Source organism: Thamnophis elegans, chromosome 2, assembly GCF_009769535.1.
Source record: "Thamnophis elegans isolate rThaEle1 chromosome 2, rThaEle1.pri, whole genome shotgun sequence".
Lineage (NCBI taxonomy): Eukaryota > Metazoa > Chordata > Lepidosauria > Squamata > Colubridae > Thamnophis > Thamnophis elegans.
Genome location: NC_045542.1, coordinates 46,539,105 through 46,553,098, shown reverse-complemented (window position 1 = coordinate 46,553,098; position 13,994 = coordinate 46,539,105). Strand labels below are relative to the sequence as shown.

The following is a 13,994-nucleotide window of genomic DNA, read 5'->3' as shown; positions in this document are numbered from 1 at the left end:
CAGACATGATTGTTTTATGATTGTTACTGCTATCTGTTATACAGTATATCTGAACTGGAAAAACAAAAAGGATGGATCACAAGAGCAAGGAGATAGATAGATAGATAGATAGATAGATAGATAGATAGATAGATAGATAGATAGATAGATAGATAGATAGATAGATAGATAGATAGATAATTCTTTATTGGCCAAGTGTGATTGGACACACAAGGAATTTGTCTTTGGTGCATAGGCTCTCTGGGTACATAAAAAGACAAGTACATTTGTCAAGAATTATAAGGTACAACACTTAATGATAGTTATAGGGTACAAATAAGCAATCAGGAAGCAGTATAAATCGTAAGGATACAGGCAACAAAGTTACAGTCCTGCAGTCATAAGTGGGAGGAGATGGGTGATAGGAACCATGAGAAGACTCATAGTAATAGTAATGCATCCTTAGTGAATAGTTTGACAGTAGTGAGGGAATTATTTGTTTAGCAGAGTGATGGCATTTGGGGAAAAACTGTTCTTGTTTCTAGTTGTCTTGGTGTGCAGTGCTCTATAGCATCATTTTGAGGGTAGGAGTTGAAACAATTTATATCCAGGATGCAAGGGGTCTGTAACAGGGGTGGGTTTCTGCTGGCGTTACTGCCGGTTCGGTGTGTGTGTGCACAGTTGCCTGTAAATAGGTCTGTGCATGTGCAGAACATTAAAAATGTCAAAAAAAACATGCCGCAGCGACCGGGGAACTGGTTCGGAGGTGTAGCGAGCCTGCCGCCCTTACCGGTTTGGCAACCCAGTTGCAATTTCCACTACTGGTTCACCCGAACTGGTGGAAACCGGTAGCAACCCACCTCTGGTCTGTAAATATTTTCATGGCCCTCTTTTTGACTCCGGGGGTGTACAATTCCTCAATGGAAAGCAGGTTGGCAGTAATTGTTTTTTCTGTAGTTCTGATTATCCTCTAAAGTCTGTGTCTTTCTTGTTGGGTTGCAGAACTAAACCAGACAGTTATAGAGATGCAGATGACAGACTCAATAATTCTTCTATAAAACTGTATCAGCAGCTTCTTCGGCAGTTTGAGCTTTCTGAGTTGGCACAGAAAGAACATTCTTTGTTGTGCTTTTTTGATGATGTTTTTGATGTTAGGTTGTGGGAAGTTATCATCCAGCCCTCTCCCAGAAAAATGAAATATCCTAGGAAATATTGAAAAGGCAGAATATTTCTCTGGATGTGAAAAGAAAGAAACATGCTTTAAAAGACAGAATAGTTGCCTGTAGCTTCCTGCCCATCCACACTTTGTCAATAGGCCATTGAGAAGGCCAGTTTACATAATAAAGACTTCTCCACTGCAGCTGCAGGGGGAAGGGATATTACTCAACTCTCCACATGGCATCTGAGAACTCATCTCTACCTGGATTCAAAACAGCCTAGAGAGTAGCTCCCTGCATGGCACCATGGAAGTCTGACAACCAATCAGAATACATTTCTTACACAGGAACAGGAAACAGAGAGGTGGGACTAAACAGGGTATAAAAAGCCTAGCAAGCCCCTTCCTCGCTCCGTCTCTTCTTCTTCAGCAACATTGAAGCATGTGATCACCTTTTCTGTTCAAGGCTCAAGCCATGTGGCCCTGTCCAACAATAAACCATCTTTCCAAGCAGCCTCCATGTCTCCAGTTTCTTCTTCCCCACTTGGAGCTGCACCCAGAAGGACATTTCTTTCAACAATTGGCGACCCACAGATGGGACTCCAAGCTAGCCTAACAAATGGATATGGCCCCGGTAAGCCTCCCACCCCATTGAGTCTGTGGGTGGACTTTATCTTGGCCTTAACCATTGGATCTAGGTTTTAAAGTGGTTTTTAGTTTGAGCTCAAAGGCTGCCTGGAAAGAAGGTGAGTACTTCTAAATTCTAATTCTCTAAAGTTTAATTTTAAAGCATGGCAAAGCATGGCAAAGCATGGGAAATGTGTGTATGCCTGCGTGTGTGGGATCCTTCTCCTGAGCACAGCTGGATCTTGGTTCCTCTGTGTGTTTTACCAAGAGAGCCTGGAAAGTATTAGGGTCAGGCCAGAGCACAGGACCTTCTGTTAGGGAAAGGAGAGAGTGTGTGAAAATGGATGGAAAAATGAATGAAAATTTGTTGCTGTTGTCCTGTGAAAGCAAAAAGAAAAAGCAAAGGCTCATTGTGTGTAAAGAGAAGGAGGTGCAGGCACTAACTGAAAGGGACAGAGGTCCTTCGTAGATTACCTTTTTGATCTGTAAAATCCTAGCGGAAATTCCCTGGTAGGAAGGGACCGAATACTTCATTGGGGAATTTATAGTCCTTCCCAGAATCTTTTTTCCCCCTGAAAACCTAAGGGGCGGTGGTCACCCGGCTAAGCCAAAGTGAGCCCTGCATGTAATGGGTCATGGGAAACATTAGTTCGAAGGTGATGAGAAAATCCCTTGGAGATTTCCTAGAAGCCTAGAACGCCAGGCACATGCCTATCTTGGCAGGCATGAAGGCAAGGAAATCGTGTGAGAAATGGGCTTTGCTGAAAGATAATACAGGAAAACTAATTTGGCTACATAAAGGTACTTAAAAGAAAAGGGAAAAATGTTGGGGTTTCTTTTTTTCTCTTGTCTGTTTGTCTCTCTCTTTGTCTTCTATGTAACCACGTGGCTTGTTTGTTAAGATTTGTGCAGGGAATGTAGGATGTGAAAACCTGAGAGTTCTCCCCCCCCCCTCTTATTTTCTCCTTGTCCTTGTCTAAATGTGTGCCTAAGTCTTTGTGCACCCTAAAGGTAATTGTAACTAAGATGTCTCCAATCCAAAAGACAAGAATTTTAAAGTGTTCAAAGAAAGAAAAGAATAAACTGGTAGTAAAGTTCGCTCAGTTTATTGCGCCCCCCCCCAAAAAAAAACAGAGTACAGAGAAGTTTTTTTCCTTCCTTCCTTTCCTATACCTTAAAGTAACAACCCAGGAAATGTTTTAAGTTCATTTACAGGAAAAGTTTTATCCTTGCTTTTAATGTGTGTTTAAATGATTTCACCTGTTTATTTCCTTCCTGAACCATGTGAATCCAGACCCCATTTCTCATCTGTGATATCCCCATAATGTTACCAGTTTATCTGTTTAGTAACTGATGATTTTACCTTTTTTTAAACTCTGCCTGCAAGCTTTCTACCCCCCCCCAAGCCCCTCCCTTACCCTTAATCCCCCAACAATGCCTTGTTTTCATGTTTTTCAGCCCTGGAAGATGTACTCTTCAGGTGAGTATAGATTTTTTTCCTTTTGGGGAGGGAGGAGGAGGAGAGTGTTGCCTTGTGTGTGCATGTATAAGATGAAGGAAATTCCTACTAAAAGTTTGCCTTCACCCTGAGTAAAAACCCTCTGCACATCTATCTGGCCAACCTACTTGAAACCTGGCCTCTAGAAGACAGTTTTGATTTAGATTTTGTAACAAATTTGCTGATTTTCTGGCCACCATCAGATGAACTGAAGAGAAGTTCTATCTGAGTTTCTTCCCCAAAGTGACTAAGGAGTCCACAGGGATATGTTAGAAAACTGTTGCAGCTGTAATAGTTGTCTGTTAAAAGATTATTGGAGCTCGAGCCCCACCCAGATGCAAACAGATGTGTTAATCTGTTTCCATAAGTCTCCATATATCTTGGCCTTTAAAACTATGCCAGCGCCCTGCTGGGAGAGCTAAGAGTTTTGATCTTTAAAAATATGCCAGCGCCCTGCTGGGAGATTCAACCTAGAACCCTGGCCAATGCAAACAATGTGTGGACAAACATCTCTATACATTGTCTCTATAAATCTTGATCTTTAAAAATATGCCAGCGCTGCTGGGAGATCAAGATAGATACGGAACACCCCAGGGCAGAGACAGGTATTAACAATTTAGTGCTTAAGGAGGGCATAACTTTGAGCAAAAGTAAGAAAGTTAGCAGGTAATAAGGTAAAGCCTGACTGAATGGGAAGACCTAGGTAATTAGACTTGATTAATTTGATGTAATGTCTGTTAAAAAAAAATCTTAGGTGTGCATCTATACTAATAACATGTAGAATTGAATGGCATTGAATTGATGGTGATATGTTTGACCAGCTAGCTAAATAAATAAATAAGCTTGGGCTTGAAGCTGCGGGGGAGGGGAGAGTAGCTAGGATTTAAACCGCTCTCTGATTTTCCCCACGGCTTGGAGAATGAGCCACATGTTCCCCAGGTAAAGGAAATTGAAGATTTAAAGGGATAGAACCTCCCCCAGGCCTGAAAGTGTTGTTCCATGTTATGTTTGCATGTATGTCTGTGTGTGTAATCACTTCCAGGCCTGGAGGGAAGTTGAGATCCCTTAATAATAGAAAATGGAGCTCATTGGCCTATGTACAGCTCCCTGAAATAATTGTAATAATTGCTTTGTATGAAGAAAAAATGAAATGTGGTTTTTTTTTGTATGTGAAATTAATTTACACAAGCAGTCTGATTGCAGTGCAAATGCGAGTATGTCAATGGTAAAACTTGTATGAAGGTACTTTAATTCCTTTCATATAAAGAAACAGTAAGTTGCAAGGTTGTTTAATGGTATGTGTGTGTATGCTTATGTGTTATCATTTCCAAACCTGAAGGGAGGGTGAGATCCTCTAATAAAATAAAATGAATCTTGGTGGCTTGTGAAAAAGCTTCCTGAAATAGTTATAATGATTGGTTGGCATGAGCAAGCATGAGTTCTGATTGCAGTATGAATGTATGTGTCCCCAATGCCCCAGGGAGTGCTAAGTGAAGAGATCCAGAGACTTGTGATTGCCTGCGTGAATCCCCCCACTTCTTCCTTCTGGGTTATACTTTGGAGGAAGCAGGAAAGGTGGGGAGGGTGAGTGTCTGCTCATTTTACAATGAGTGTGTGTATGAAATGCCCCCAGAGATACCTGTGAATGCCTCTGTGCATCCCCCCCTTCTTTCCCTCTTTCTTTTTGGGTCATTGAAGGGGGGCTGAAGTTTTTCTGCTCACTTTAACCATTTTTTTCCTCTCTCTTTTGAGAAAGTTGGAATAAATGGGTGACATGCTCCTTCACCTTTACCTTTAACTGTTATCTTTTCATCTATAAAAGTTATGCAATTACATTTCCTTTTCTGCTCTGAATACAATTTTGATTTTTTTTTCTTCTGGAAAGTTTTGAGGTATAAAAAGAAATGATTTTGAGATATTTTGCTTACATTTGTAAATGTTTTAACATACTTAATGAGAATTTGCTTCCATATGAATGGAATCTAATATTTTGGAGAGTTGACGCAAAGTACCTCTTTTTTTTAAATTGCATTTTTTTTTAAAAAGCTCTTTTTCTTCCCTTTCTCTTTTACACCTGAGTGCATTTTTAAAAGCTTGTGAGTCAAGGTGCTCTACCCTATGATATTTTGTTTGTTTGTTTGCAACACAAGTTGTTGTCCCTTTTGAAAATTTACTCATCTTACTGCAAAAGTGTTTCAATCATAGAAGCAGTGGGAATGTCATGTTCCATGAAATTTACATCGTCTGCCTCCTGGAATAATGTTTGGATTTCCACTTGGACAGAATGGAAACAAAGGACTGCTAGCTCAAACCATAACTCTTGAATTAGCTGCTGGTGATTGCATCCTGATAAAACCTGACATGAGGAAAAAAAAACTTAGCCAAGCCTGGGACAGAGTCTACCAAGCCTGACTGACCACTCTTACCAGCAAGCTAAGCCTAATGCCATCCAGAAGATATGAAAGAACGGACCCTGAGATGGAGAAGTAAAGACCAAAAGACTCTCTTCTATCCCCAGAAGACAGCTGTAAAGACTATGGGGGAGGGTGAAAATTGATCCTAAAGTTTTCTTTCTTTGCTTCCTTCACAGAAATTCATTGTAAGGTTTCTTTCTTGTCTCATTTATATTGTAATCAGTTTAATGTATTCATGTAAGAATTGTATTTGAGAATGGCTAGCACAGCAATTTCTGAACACCTTAGATTTCTGTCTAGTGGGAGGTAAAGTTTGTCCAAAATGTCTGTATTTTCTGTATTGTAGAAGCAGCTACACACACACAGACAAAGGAAGAGAGAGAGAGGGAGGGAGGGAGGGAAGGAGGGAGAGAGAGAGAGAGAGAGAGAGAGAGAGAGAGAGAGAGAGAGAGAGGGAGAGAGAGAGAGAGAAGAGCCTATACAGAATTAGATTGAAACTATCTCCTCCATACACAGTTTTTCCTAGGTTGATTTTGCCCTGGTGCAAAAGCCTAAACAGTGATTTCACCCTTTTTAATCCCATTGGGGGAGGGTCAATTCCCCTCAGGCAATTCCCCCAGTTGAAGAGCTAGCAGAGAGGATCTCCAAAGGAAAAAAAAACCCAAGCCCTCACTGTGACAAAACAAAAAACCCACGCTGCCCAGTAAAGCAGGATATGTTGCACTGGTGGTTTCATGAATAGGAGTCCCCAGGCTCATTCTGTGTAATTTTGCAAATACTAAATAGCCTGGCTTGCACACCAGCTAAACTCAATTTGGCCTCACTAAAATAAGAGCGTTCCACTCACACATTTTGAAAAAAAAGGGGGGGGGATTGTGGGAAGTTATCATCCAGCCCTCTCCCAGAAAAATGAAATATCCTAGGAAATATTGAAAAGGCAGAATATTTCTCTGGATGTGAAAAGAAAGAAACATGCTTTAAAAGACAGAATAGTTGCCTGTAGCTTCCTGCCCATCCACACTTTGCCAATAGGCCATTGAGAAGGCCAGTTTACATAATAAAGACTTCTCCACTGCAGCTGCAGGGGGAAGGGATATTACTCAACTCTCCACATGGCATCTGAGAACTCATCTCTACCTGGATTCAAAACAGCCTAGAGAGTAGTCACCTGCATGGCACCATGGGAGTCTGACAACCAATCAGAATACATTTTTTACACAGGAACAGGAAACAGGGTATAAACAGGGTATAAAAAGCCTAGCAAGCCCCTTCCTCGCCCCTTCTCATCTTCTTCACCAACATTGAAGCATGTGATCACCTTTTCTGTTCAAGGCTCAAGCCATGTGGCCCTGTCCAACAATAAACCATCTTTCCAAGCAGCCTCCATGTCTCCAGTGTCTTCTTCCCCACTTGGAGCTGAACCCAGAAGGACATTTCTTTCAACAAGGTGTTAGGTGTTAGATTTTAATTCAATTCCTCATAATGCTAGAACCCAAAACATATCAAGTCAGAAGTGGATAGTGTGAAAAGATCAGAATATGAATAGCTGTTGTTGTTATGCAGATCAGTCCTAAATGTGAGAAGTAATGTTTATGTAAAAAGACAGACCTAGTGTAATAACAAGGCATGTATACATGACACTGGGCTGCAAACATCCAGGCAATTGTTACATGGCTGCAAAGAGATACTGAAAACTCTTTTAGCAGCCTAAATGTAAGCCTGCTAAAGATGGAAGATAATGTGAGTGGAGTAACTATAGAAAGTTTATATAGAAGGCTCTGTATAATTTAAGTTTATACAGGTACTCTTCCACTTACAACCAAAATTGAGCCCAAAATTTTCAATGTTAAGCAAGACAGATAAGTGAGTTTTGCCTCATTTTATGATCCTTCTTGCCACAGCTGTTAAGTGAATCACTACAGTTGTTAACTTAGTAAAATGGTTGTTAAGTGCACCTGGCTTCCTTATAGACTTTACTTGTCAGAAGGTCGCAAAAAGTGATCACATGGCTCTAGGTCACTGCGACTGTCATAAATACATACCAGTGGCCGAGCATCTGAATTCTGATGGCATGGTCATGGGGATGCTGCAATGATTGTAAATGTGAATAACGGTCATAAGTCACTTTTTCAGTGCCATTGTAACTTCAGTCATTAAATGAATGATTTAATGGAAAGTCAAGGACTACTTATAGTACTGCCTTTTGTTTGATTTCCTTCACTTATTTAATCCACAAGATCTATCCTTTCCTGGGCAATAACATACCCTTTGAGTTAAAGGCAGGTAAGGTAAGGTAAGGTCAGGTAAGGTAAAGGTAAAGGTTCCTCTTGCACATATGTGCTAGTTGTTCCTGACTCTAGAGGGCAGTGCTCATCTCCGTTTCAAAACCAAAGAGCCAGTGCTGTCCGAAGACGTCTCCATGGTCATGTGGCCGGCATGGCTAAACACCAAAGGCGCACGGAGTACTGTCACCTTCCCACCAAAGGTGATTCCTATTTTTCTACTTGCATTTTTACATGCTTTTGAAGTGCTAGGCTAGGTAGGCAGAAACTGGGACAAGTAAGGGGAGTTCTCTCTGTTACACTGCACTAGGGATTCCAACTGCCGACCTCTCTGATCAACAAGTTCAGCGTCTTAGCCACTGAGCCACCACGTCCCACTAAAAGTAGATAGGTTGTACTAAATGAGGCAAAATATATTGGAAAGTGTATTCAACTATTTTTTCCTGCTACAAGGAACTTTCCTCCTTTTTTTCTTTCTTAAAAACACAGAGTAGGTTTCAAACACCAGAAATTCTTCATCTGGCCAAATTTCCGGGTGACCACGACCATTCAAGGAGAAGGGGGGGAAAAGGCAACATTTTCGGGCGTCCCGCACACTTACAGCTGAAAGTCACGGAGACCGCCCAAGCAGGTTACTAGGCAACCTGTTCACGCTCGGCCCTTTCTTACCCTCCCACTTTCGAATTAGCCCGTACGGAACGCGTTTCACTTGATTTTGAGCCGTCTGAAGGCCCGTCGCTGCGATGCATTCTGGTCCTCGGCAATATGGCTGCCTCCTTGGTGTGCTGCTGAGGAGAATTTGGCTCTCCGGAACAGTTTCCTTCAGCTTCTCAAACCCCGCTACTTGGGGAACTTCTCCGCGAAGAGGAACTACCCGCTGCCCGAGTCGGGGAACATAATGGGTCGAATTGGGCGGCCGTCGCTGCAGCCGCGCAAAAAGCAGGCACCTCCGCGGGGGTAGGACGATTATTCCCCTCTGGCTGCACGCTGTCGGAAATGGGCCCAGGAGGGAGAGTCTGATCTCATCGCTTGGTCCGGAGTGATCCCCCGAGGGGTGATCTTGTCGGCGGCGAGCTGCTTTCCGAGGACAGATACAGCCAAGGCTGGAACAGAGAGAGGTGCCTACGGCCAAATCGTTCGTTCCTTTCGGAATTCATCCTTACCCCGTTGGCTAGTTTTGCCTCAAAACGGGAGATCAAAGTGCAAGCCTCTCCTTTGTAGCTGTGCCGGGCAAAGAATCCAGCGCTCGGATTCTTCAAACGCCTGAATCCAGATCGACTCACTGAAGTTCACAGTATATTCTGACATCCCATCAACAATTAAGAAAAGAAATCTTTTGTCTTAACGAGAGTATATGTTGAACTGCACTGCACTGCACAGCACAGTTGCTTGAGAAGCGATACATTTATCCGACTCTCCCAACTTGGACAACCCTGATTTCTCAACTTCTGCTTTTCCTGCGATTTCTCTAGAGTATGTAGAACAAGGCATCAGCTTTATTCTGAGCAAGAGAGCAAAGTGTGGTATCGCTGCAGCTTTTCTACTTTAGCTCTGATCCAAGTGCTCTGCTACAGAGCTACATAGAAAGCCATGTTTTCTATCTAAAATACTTTTAGACCGATCATATCAAACTTCGGTTCAAGTGTGCATTGTCTGATAGTATTCTAAACTAAATCATTGTATTGTGGGCAGGAACTTTTTTCAATAAAAAGAGTTATCTGTGATCACCCTATATCTCTTGAATATTGAGATAATATCCTGTTTCTGAAGAGGGATAAAAAAAGATCCATGTGCACATCTGTGATCATTGTTTCAACTAGACAACAATAGATCATTGACTACTAGATAGTTTCCCCTTGAATAGTGATTACATTACTCCCTGAGATTACCCATTCTACACAGGAATTTCCCAGATGCTGCACTAGGAACATTGTCATACAATTTAACAGTAACATTCATACATCTATTTTGAAAAAAAAAAGCATAAAACATAGAGTTAAACAACTAACATAGTGTCTTGTTATCCAGTTAAAACATTTCCTTGGAGTAGTGATTTTTTCCCTCTACTGGTTACACTGATCTCTACTCTTCTTGATGGAGTCTGATATGCTGCAGTCACCCCTCCTGGGCCTTGGGGAGGAAGATGAGTCGGACATGACGGACTGGAATTTGCCTTTGGCCTTTATGAAGAAGAGGCACTGTGAGAAAATTGAGGGCTCCAAATCACTGGCTCAGAGTTGGCGGATGAAAGACCGGGTAATGATCTCTAGCAGAAGCTTTTATTTGGAACAAAATAAATTTGGGGTATACACCTTGTCCTTAGTGAAGTCACACAGTTTTTCTAACCATGGGATTTCTTTAATCTTTAATCTTGAAAATTTGTTAAATTGCTACAGTGCATGCTAATAAACAAATCATGAATGCAGTTAATATAGATTTAAGTAGTGGTACTTTCTTTTAAATAATAAATATATTTAATAATTTGATAATTTACTGTTTGGAAAATTATCTGGATGGAGAATAATCGGTGAATGTATGTCAAGAAGTTTGCATTTCTGATAAACCTCATTGCTTTATTTTGTTAACTGTATATTGAACACCATATTGTGAAAAATCTTTTGAAAATGTTTCACTTCTCATCCAAGAAGTTTCTTCAGCTCTGACAGAATGGTGAGAAATGGAAGGATTTATATTCTTTGCAGACAGCTATTACTTTGCACAGTAATATGTAGTGCTCCTCAGGTGATCTTGAGCACAAATAAACATTTAAATCCTTCAACAACCAGTCTAAATGGATGCAAATTACCAGCTGTCTGCAAGGAATATAAATCCTTTCATTCCCCACTATTCTGTCAGAGTTGAAGAAGCTTCTTGGATGAGAAGCAAAACATTCTCAAAAGAAAGTCCAGTTGCCTCCTGAAAAAGCACCTTTGGAACAACTATGACCTGGATGACTGAGAATCTCTACAGACTTTTACAGTTTGCATGTTAACTCTTATGGCATATTTATTTTATTTTTATTATTTATTTATTTAAGATAATTTATATGGCTGCTAAACTCTCAGTGATTCCAGGTGGCTTACAGAGATAAAAAAAATCTCATATAAAAGCAATAAAAAGCAATACCCCCACCCTCCTGGCAATAACAGTCAAATAAACCATTTGATGGGCTCCAACCACTTGATGGGTTCTTTTAGGTCCATTGTCAGGTCTTAAGGTCTTGTAAAAGAATATCAAAGTGAGGGCCAATCTTATTTCTGTGGGGATGATGTTCCACAGGGAGGGAGCTATTACAGAGAAGGCTCTTCTTGGTCCTACTAGAGGTGCCTCCTCAGAAGAGTGGACCCACAGATTTCCTTGCCTCCTCACTCTGGTTAGGTCAGACAGATGTGATTGGGAGAAGATGATTCTTAAATGCTTCTTTGGGAAGTTGAAATATCAGCTAACCAGTCAAAACATCCAACAGTAGTTTAAAATTAGATCAATAAGATAAGTTTATCAGTGATGTAACTTTGGGCTTTATGTTTCTGTTTGGAATGATGTGACAATTAACTGGCCGACTAGGATTACAGTCTCATAAAGATACATGCATACTTGGGTTCCCCCCCCCCCGTCCTATGTTTTCTGTTTAATCACAGAAAGCAAATGGTAATGCTGACAAGACAATATTTTGTCTCTTTTTTCAAATATAATCTAGTCCTTCACTAGTGTCAGATAGTAGTTGATTACATTATTGTACAAATGCCTAGTATGCCCTCTTTTTTTGGTGTAGCAATACTATGCAAATGGGCAGTAATAGAGTGAATTAGAACTACTTTGAATATAGCAAAATCTGCCTTATATTGTGGCCCAAGTACAGCTTGCCATTGCTAATACAATAGCAAGGGACCTTACAGCAGTTTTGCAGTGAGTGCTCAGGACAGATCAGAGTAGCAGAGAATTTGGCTCTATAATCCAGAGGCATTGCCTAGCTATAACTATTGCTTATTTAATTTTATATGCTATTTCTCAATTATTTGTTGCCATGCTGCTTACCAGGTGATATTTATTTTTAAATTTGTGTTTGCTAAACTTAATTTTAGCAAGATGTGAATGAATTTAAGTAGTTTCATTTTGTGCTTCCATGTTCTTCCTTCCTCTCTCCTCTCCCATCTCACAGTGAAGGGTAGGGGATAGGAAATGTATATTTATCTTCCTGTTAAAGAAAAGACACACATCTTCTTTTGTAGTCTGAGCTAGTGTACTTTAATAAGTTTCAAATGAGCTTTTAGCTATCTGTATTCACGATTAGCTACAATTCCAATTGTGGATAACATAGCCAGCAGTGCTTAATCAAAACCAAAAGTGAATATTTCTCAATTCCTTCCTATTACAATAGAAAGATGGGGAGAATCCACATATTCAGGAAGAGACTTCATTTATACATATGCATACACCTCTTAATAAATATCCAAATAGAGTCAGGTCATGACCTACATCCTCTGCGTATTTTATTTAAACATTCCATTCCAGCAAGTGGGATTTACTTTTGAGAAACTATCTTTGGGATCAGATGAGAGAAATGATATAACAGTGTCTTTGACTCCTTTTGTGCAGTCACCATTTCAACTATGCAGCAGCAATACTGCATGACACCCCACAAATCTCCTCATCTTCCTCTTCTTGAGTTGGATGGTATTCCTTCCAGCTATCCAGTAGTGCAGCTGTAGAAACAGCAACTAAACATTACCCCACCACGTTATCTTTTCTAGCTATGTTTGGTTTTTGAGGTAAAAAAAAGACACAACGGGTCAGGCAGGCATTATAGCACCTTAATCCCGGAAGGGGAAATCAGGATGAGATGGGAATGTCTGTCAATGGGCAGCTGTTCATCCTGCAGTATCACTGATTTTCCTTTGGACTAGGAGCTGAACTGATTAATTTCTGAAGTTGATTGAGCACAAGAAACCACATGGCATGCAGAGATATATAAGGGCCTTTCATCATTATAGATGAGATACATGCTTAAAATTTTGCTAATAGAGTCCTTGACTTACGATGATTCATTTAGTGTGTGTTCAAAGTTATAATACACTGAAAAAAATGACTTACCAGTTTTCACACTTATGACAGCTGCAGCATCCGCATGGTCATGTGATCAAAATACAATTGCTTGCAACTTGATATGCATTTATAAGAGTTACACTGCCCAGGGTCATGTGATCACCATTTGTAACCTTCCCAGGTGATTTCTGACAAAGTCAAGGAGGGAAGCCAGTTTCAATTAAAACAGCTGATTCACTGAGCAACTGGGAAGAAAGATTGTAAAATTGAGCAAAACTCACTTAACAATTATCTTGTTTAGCAGTGGAAATTTTAGGCTCAGTTGGGGTCATATATCGTGGACTATCTGTAAATTTTAGTAAAAAGAAAATTGGAGCTATTTGAATTTTTCAATGTCTTACTGGTTGTGAGAAAATGTATATTTAAAGTAGCTCAGTAATAAATCTGACTAATTGTAATATAATTACTAGCAGAATTCTGTAATGTCATAAAGGGTTTATTTTTCCCAGCATGATCCATGGCATTTGTAGGCTATCAAAATGAAATTCCTTTGATCTATTATTCATTCAAAGTTTTTTTTTTTATAGACAGGAATTGTGCTTTGAATTAAATCTCAGCTCTTATAGCTCATTAAAACTAGAGTCCTGAATGTGTTGGATTTTAATTTACAAATGGCTATTGAAATAAGAATTGAGCCACATTTACTCTGATTTCTAAAGAATATGGGAAAGAAAAATCTGTTTGCAATCTTTTTATTTTAACATTTTTTTTCTTGTTCCTTCGTTATCCACTGAAGGTTACCCAGATAAATGAGGTGTTTTGATAAACAAAACCAGCTAGAAATTGAAATTTCTTAAGCAAATATAAGTAGTCCTCAACTTACAGTAGTTCATTTAGTGACCATTCAAAGTTATAACGGCACTGAAAAACTGACTTATGACCATTTTTTACATTTACAACCATTGCAGCATCTTGATCACATGATCAAAATTCAG

General features: G+C 40.1%; 1 protein-coding gene across 2 annotated transcripts in view; it reads left to right on the top strand.

Moving 5' to 3' along the window:
* Positions 1-8,710: 8,710 nt before the first annotated feature.
* Positions 8,711-13,994, top strand: part of RPTOR (regulatory associated protein of MTOR complex 1) — a 438,354-nt gene continuing 433,070 nt past the window's right edge. For both annotated transcript variants that reach the window (XM_032209983.1, XM_032209982.1), the window contains exon 1: positions 8,711-10,212. In XM_032209983.1, coding sequence (XP_032065874.1) covers positions 10,051-10,212 — 162 coding nt within the window. In that variant the 5' untranslated portion in view covers positions 8,711-10,050. The remainder of the gene's footprint in view (positions 10,213-13,994) is intronic.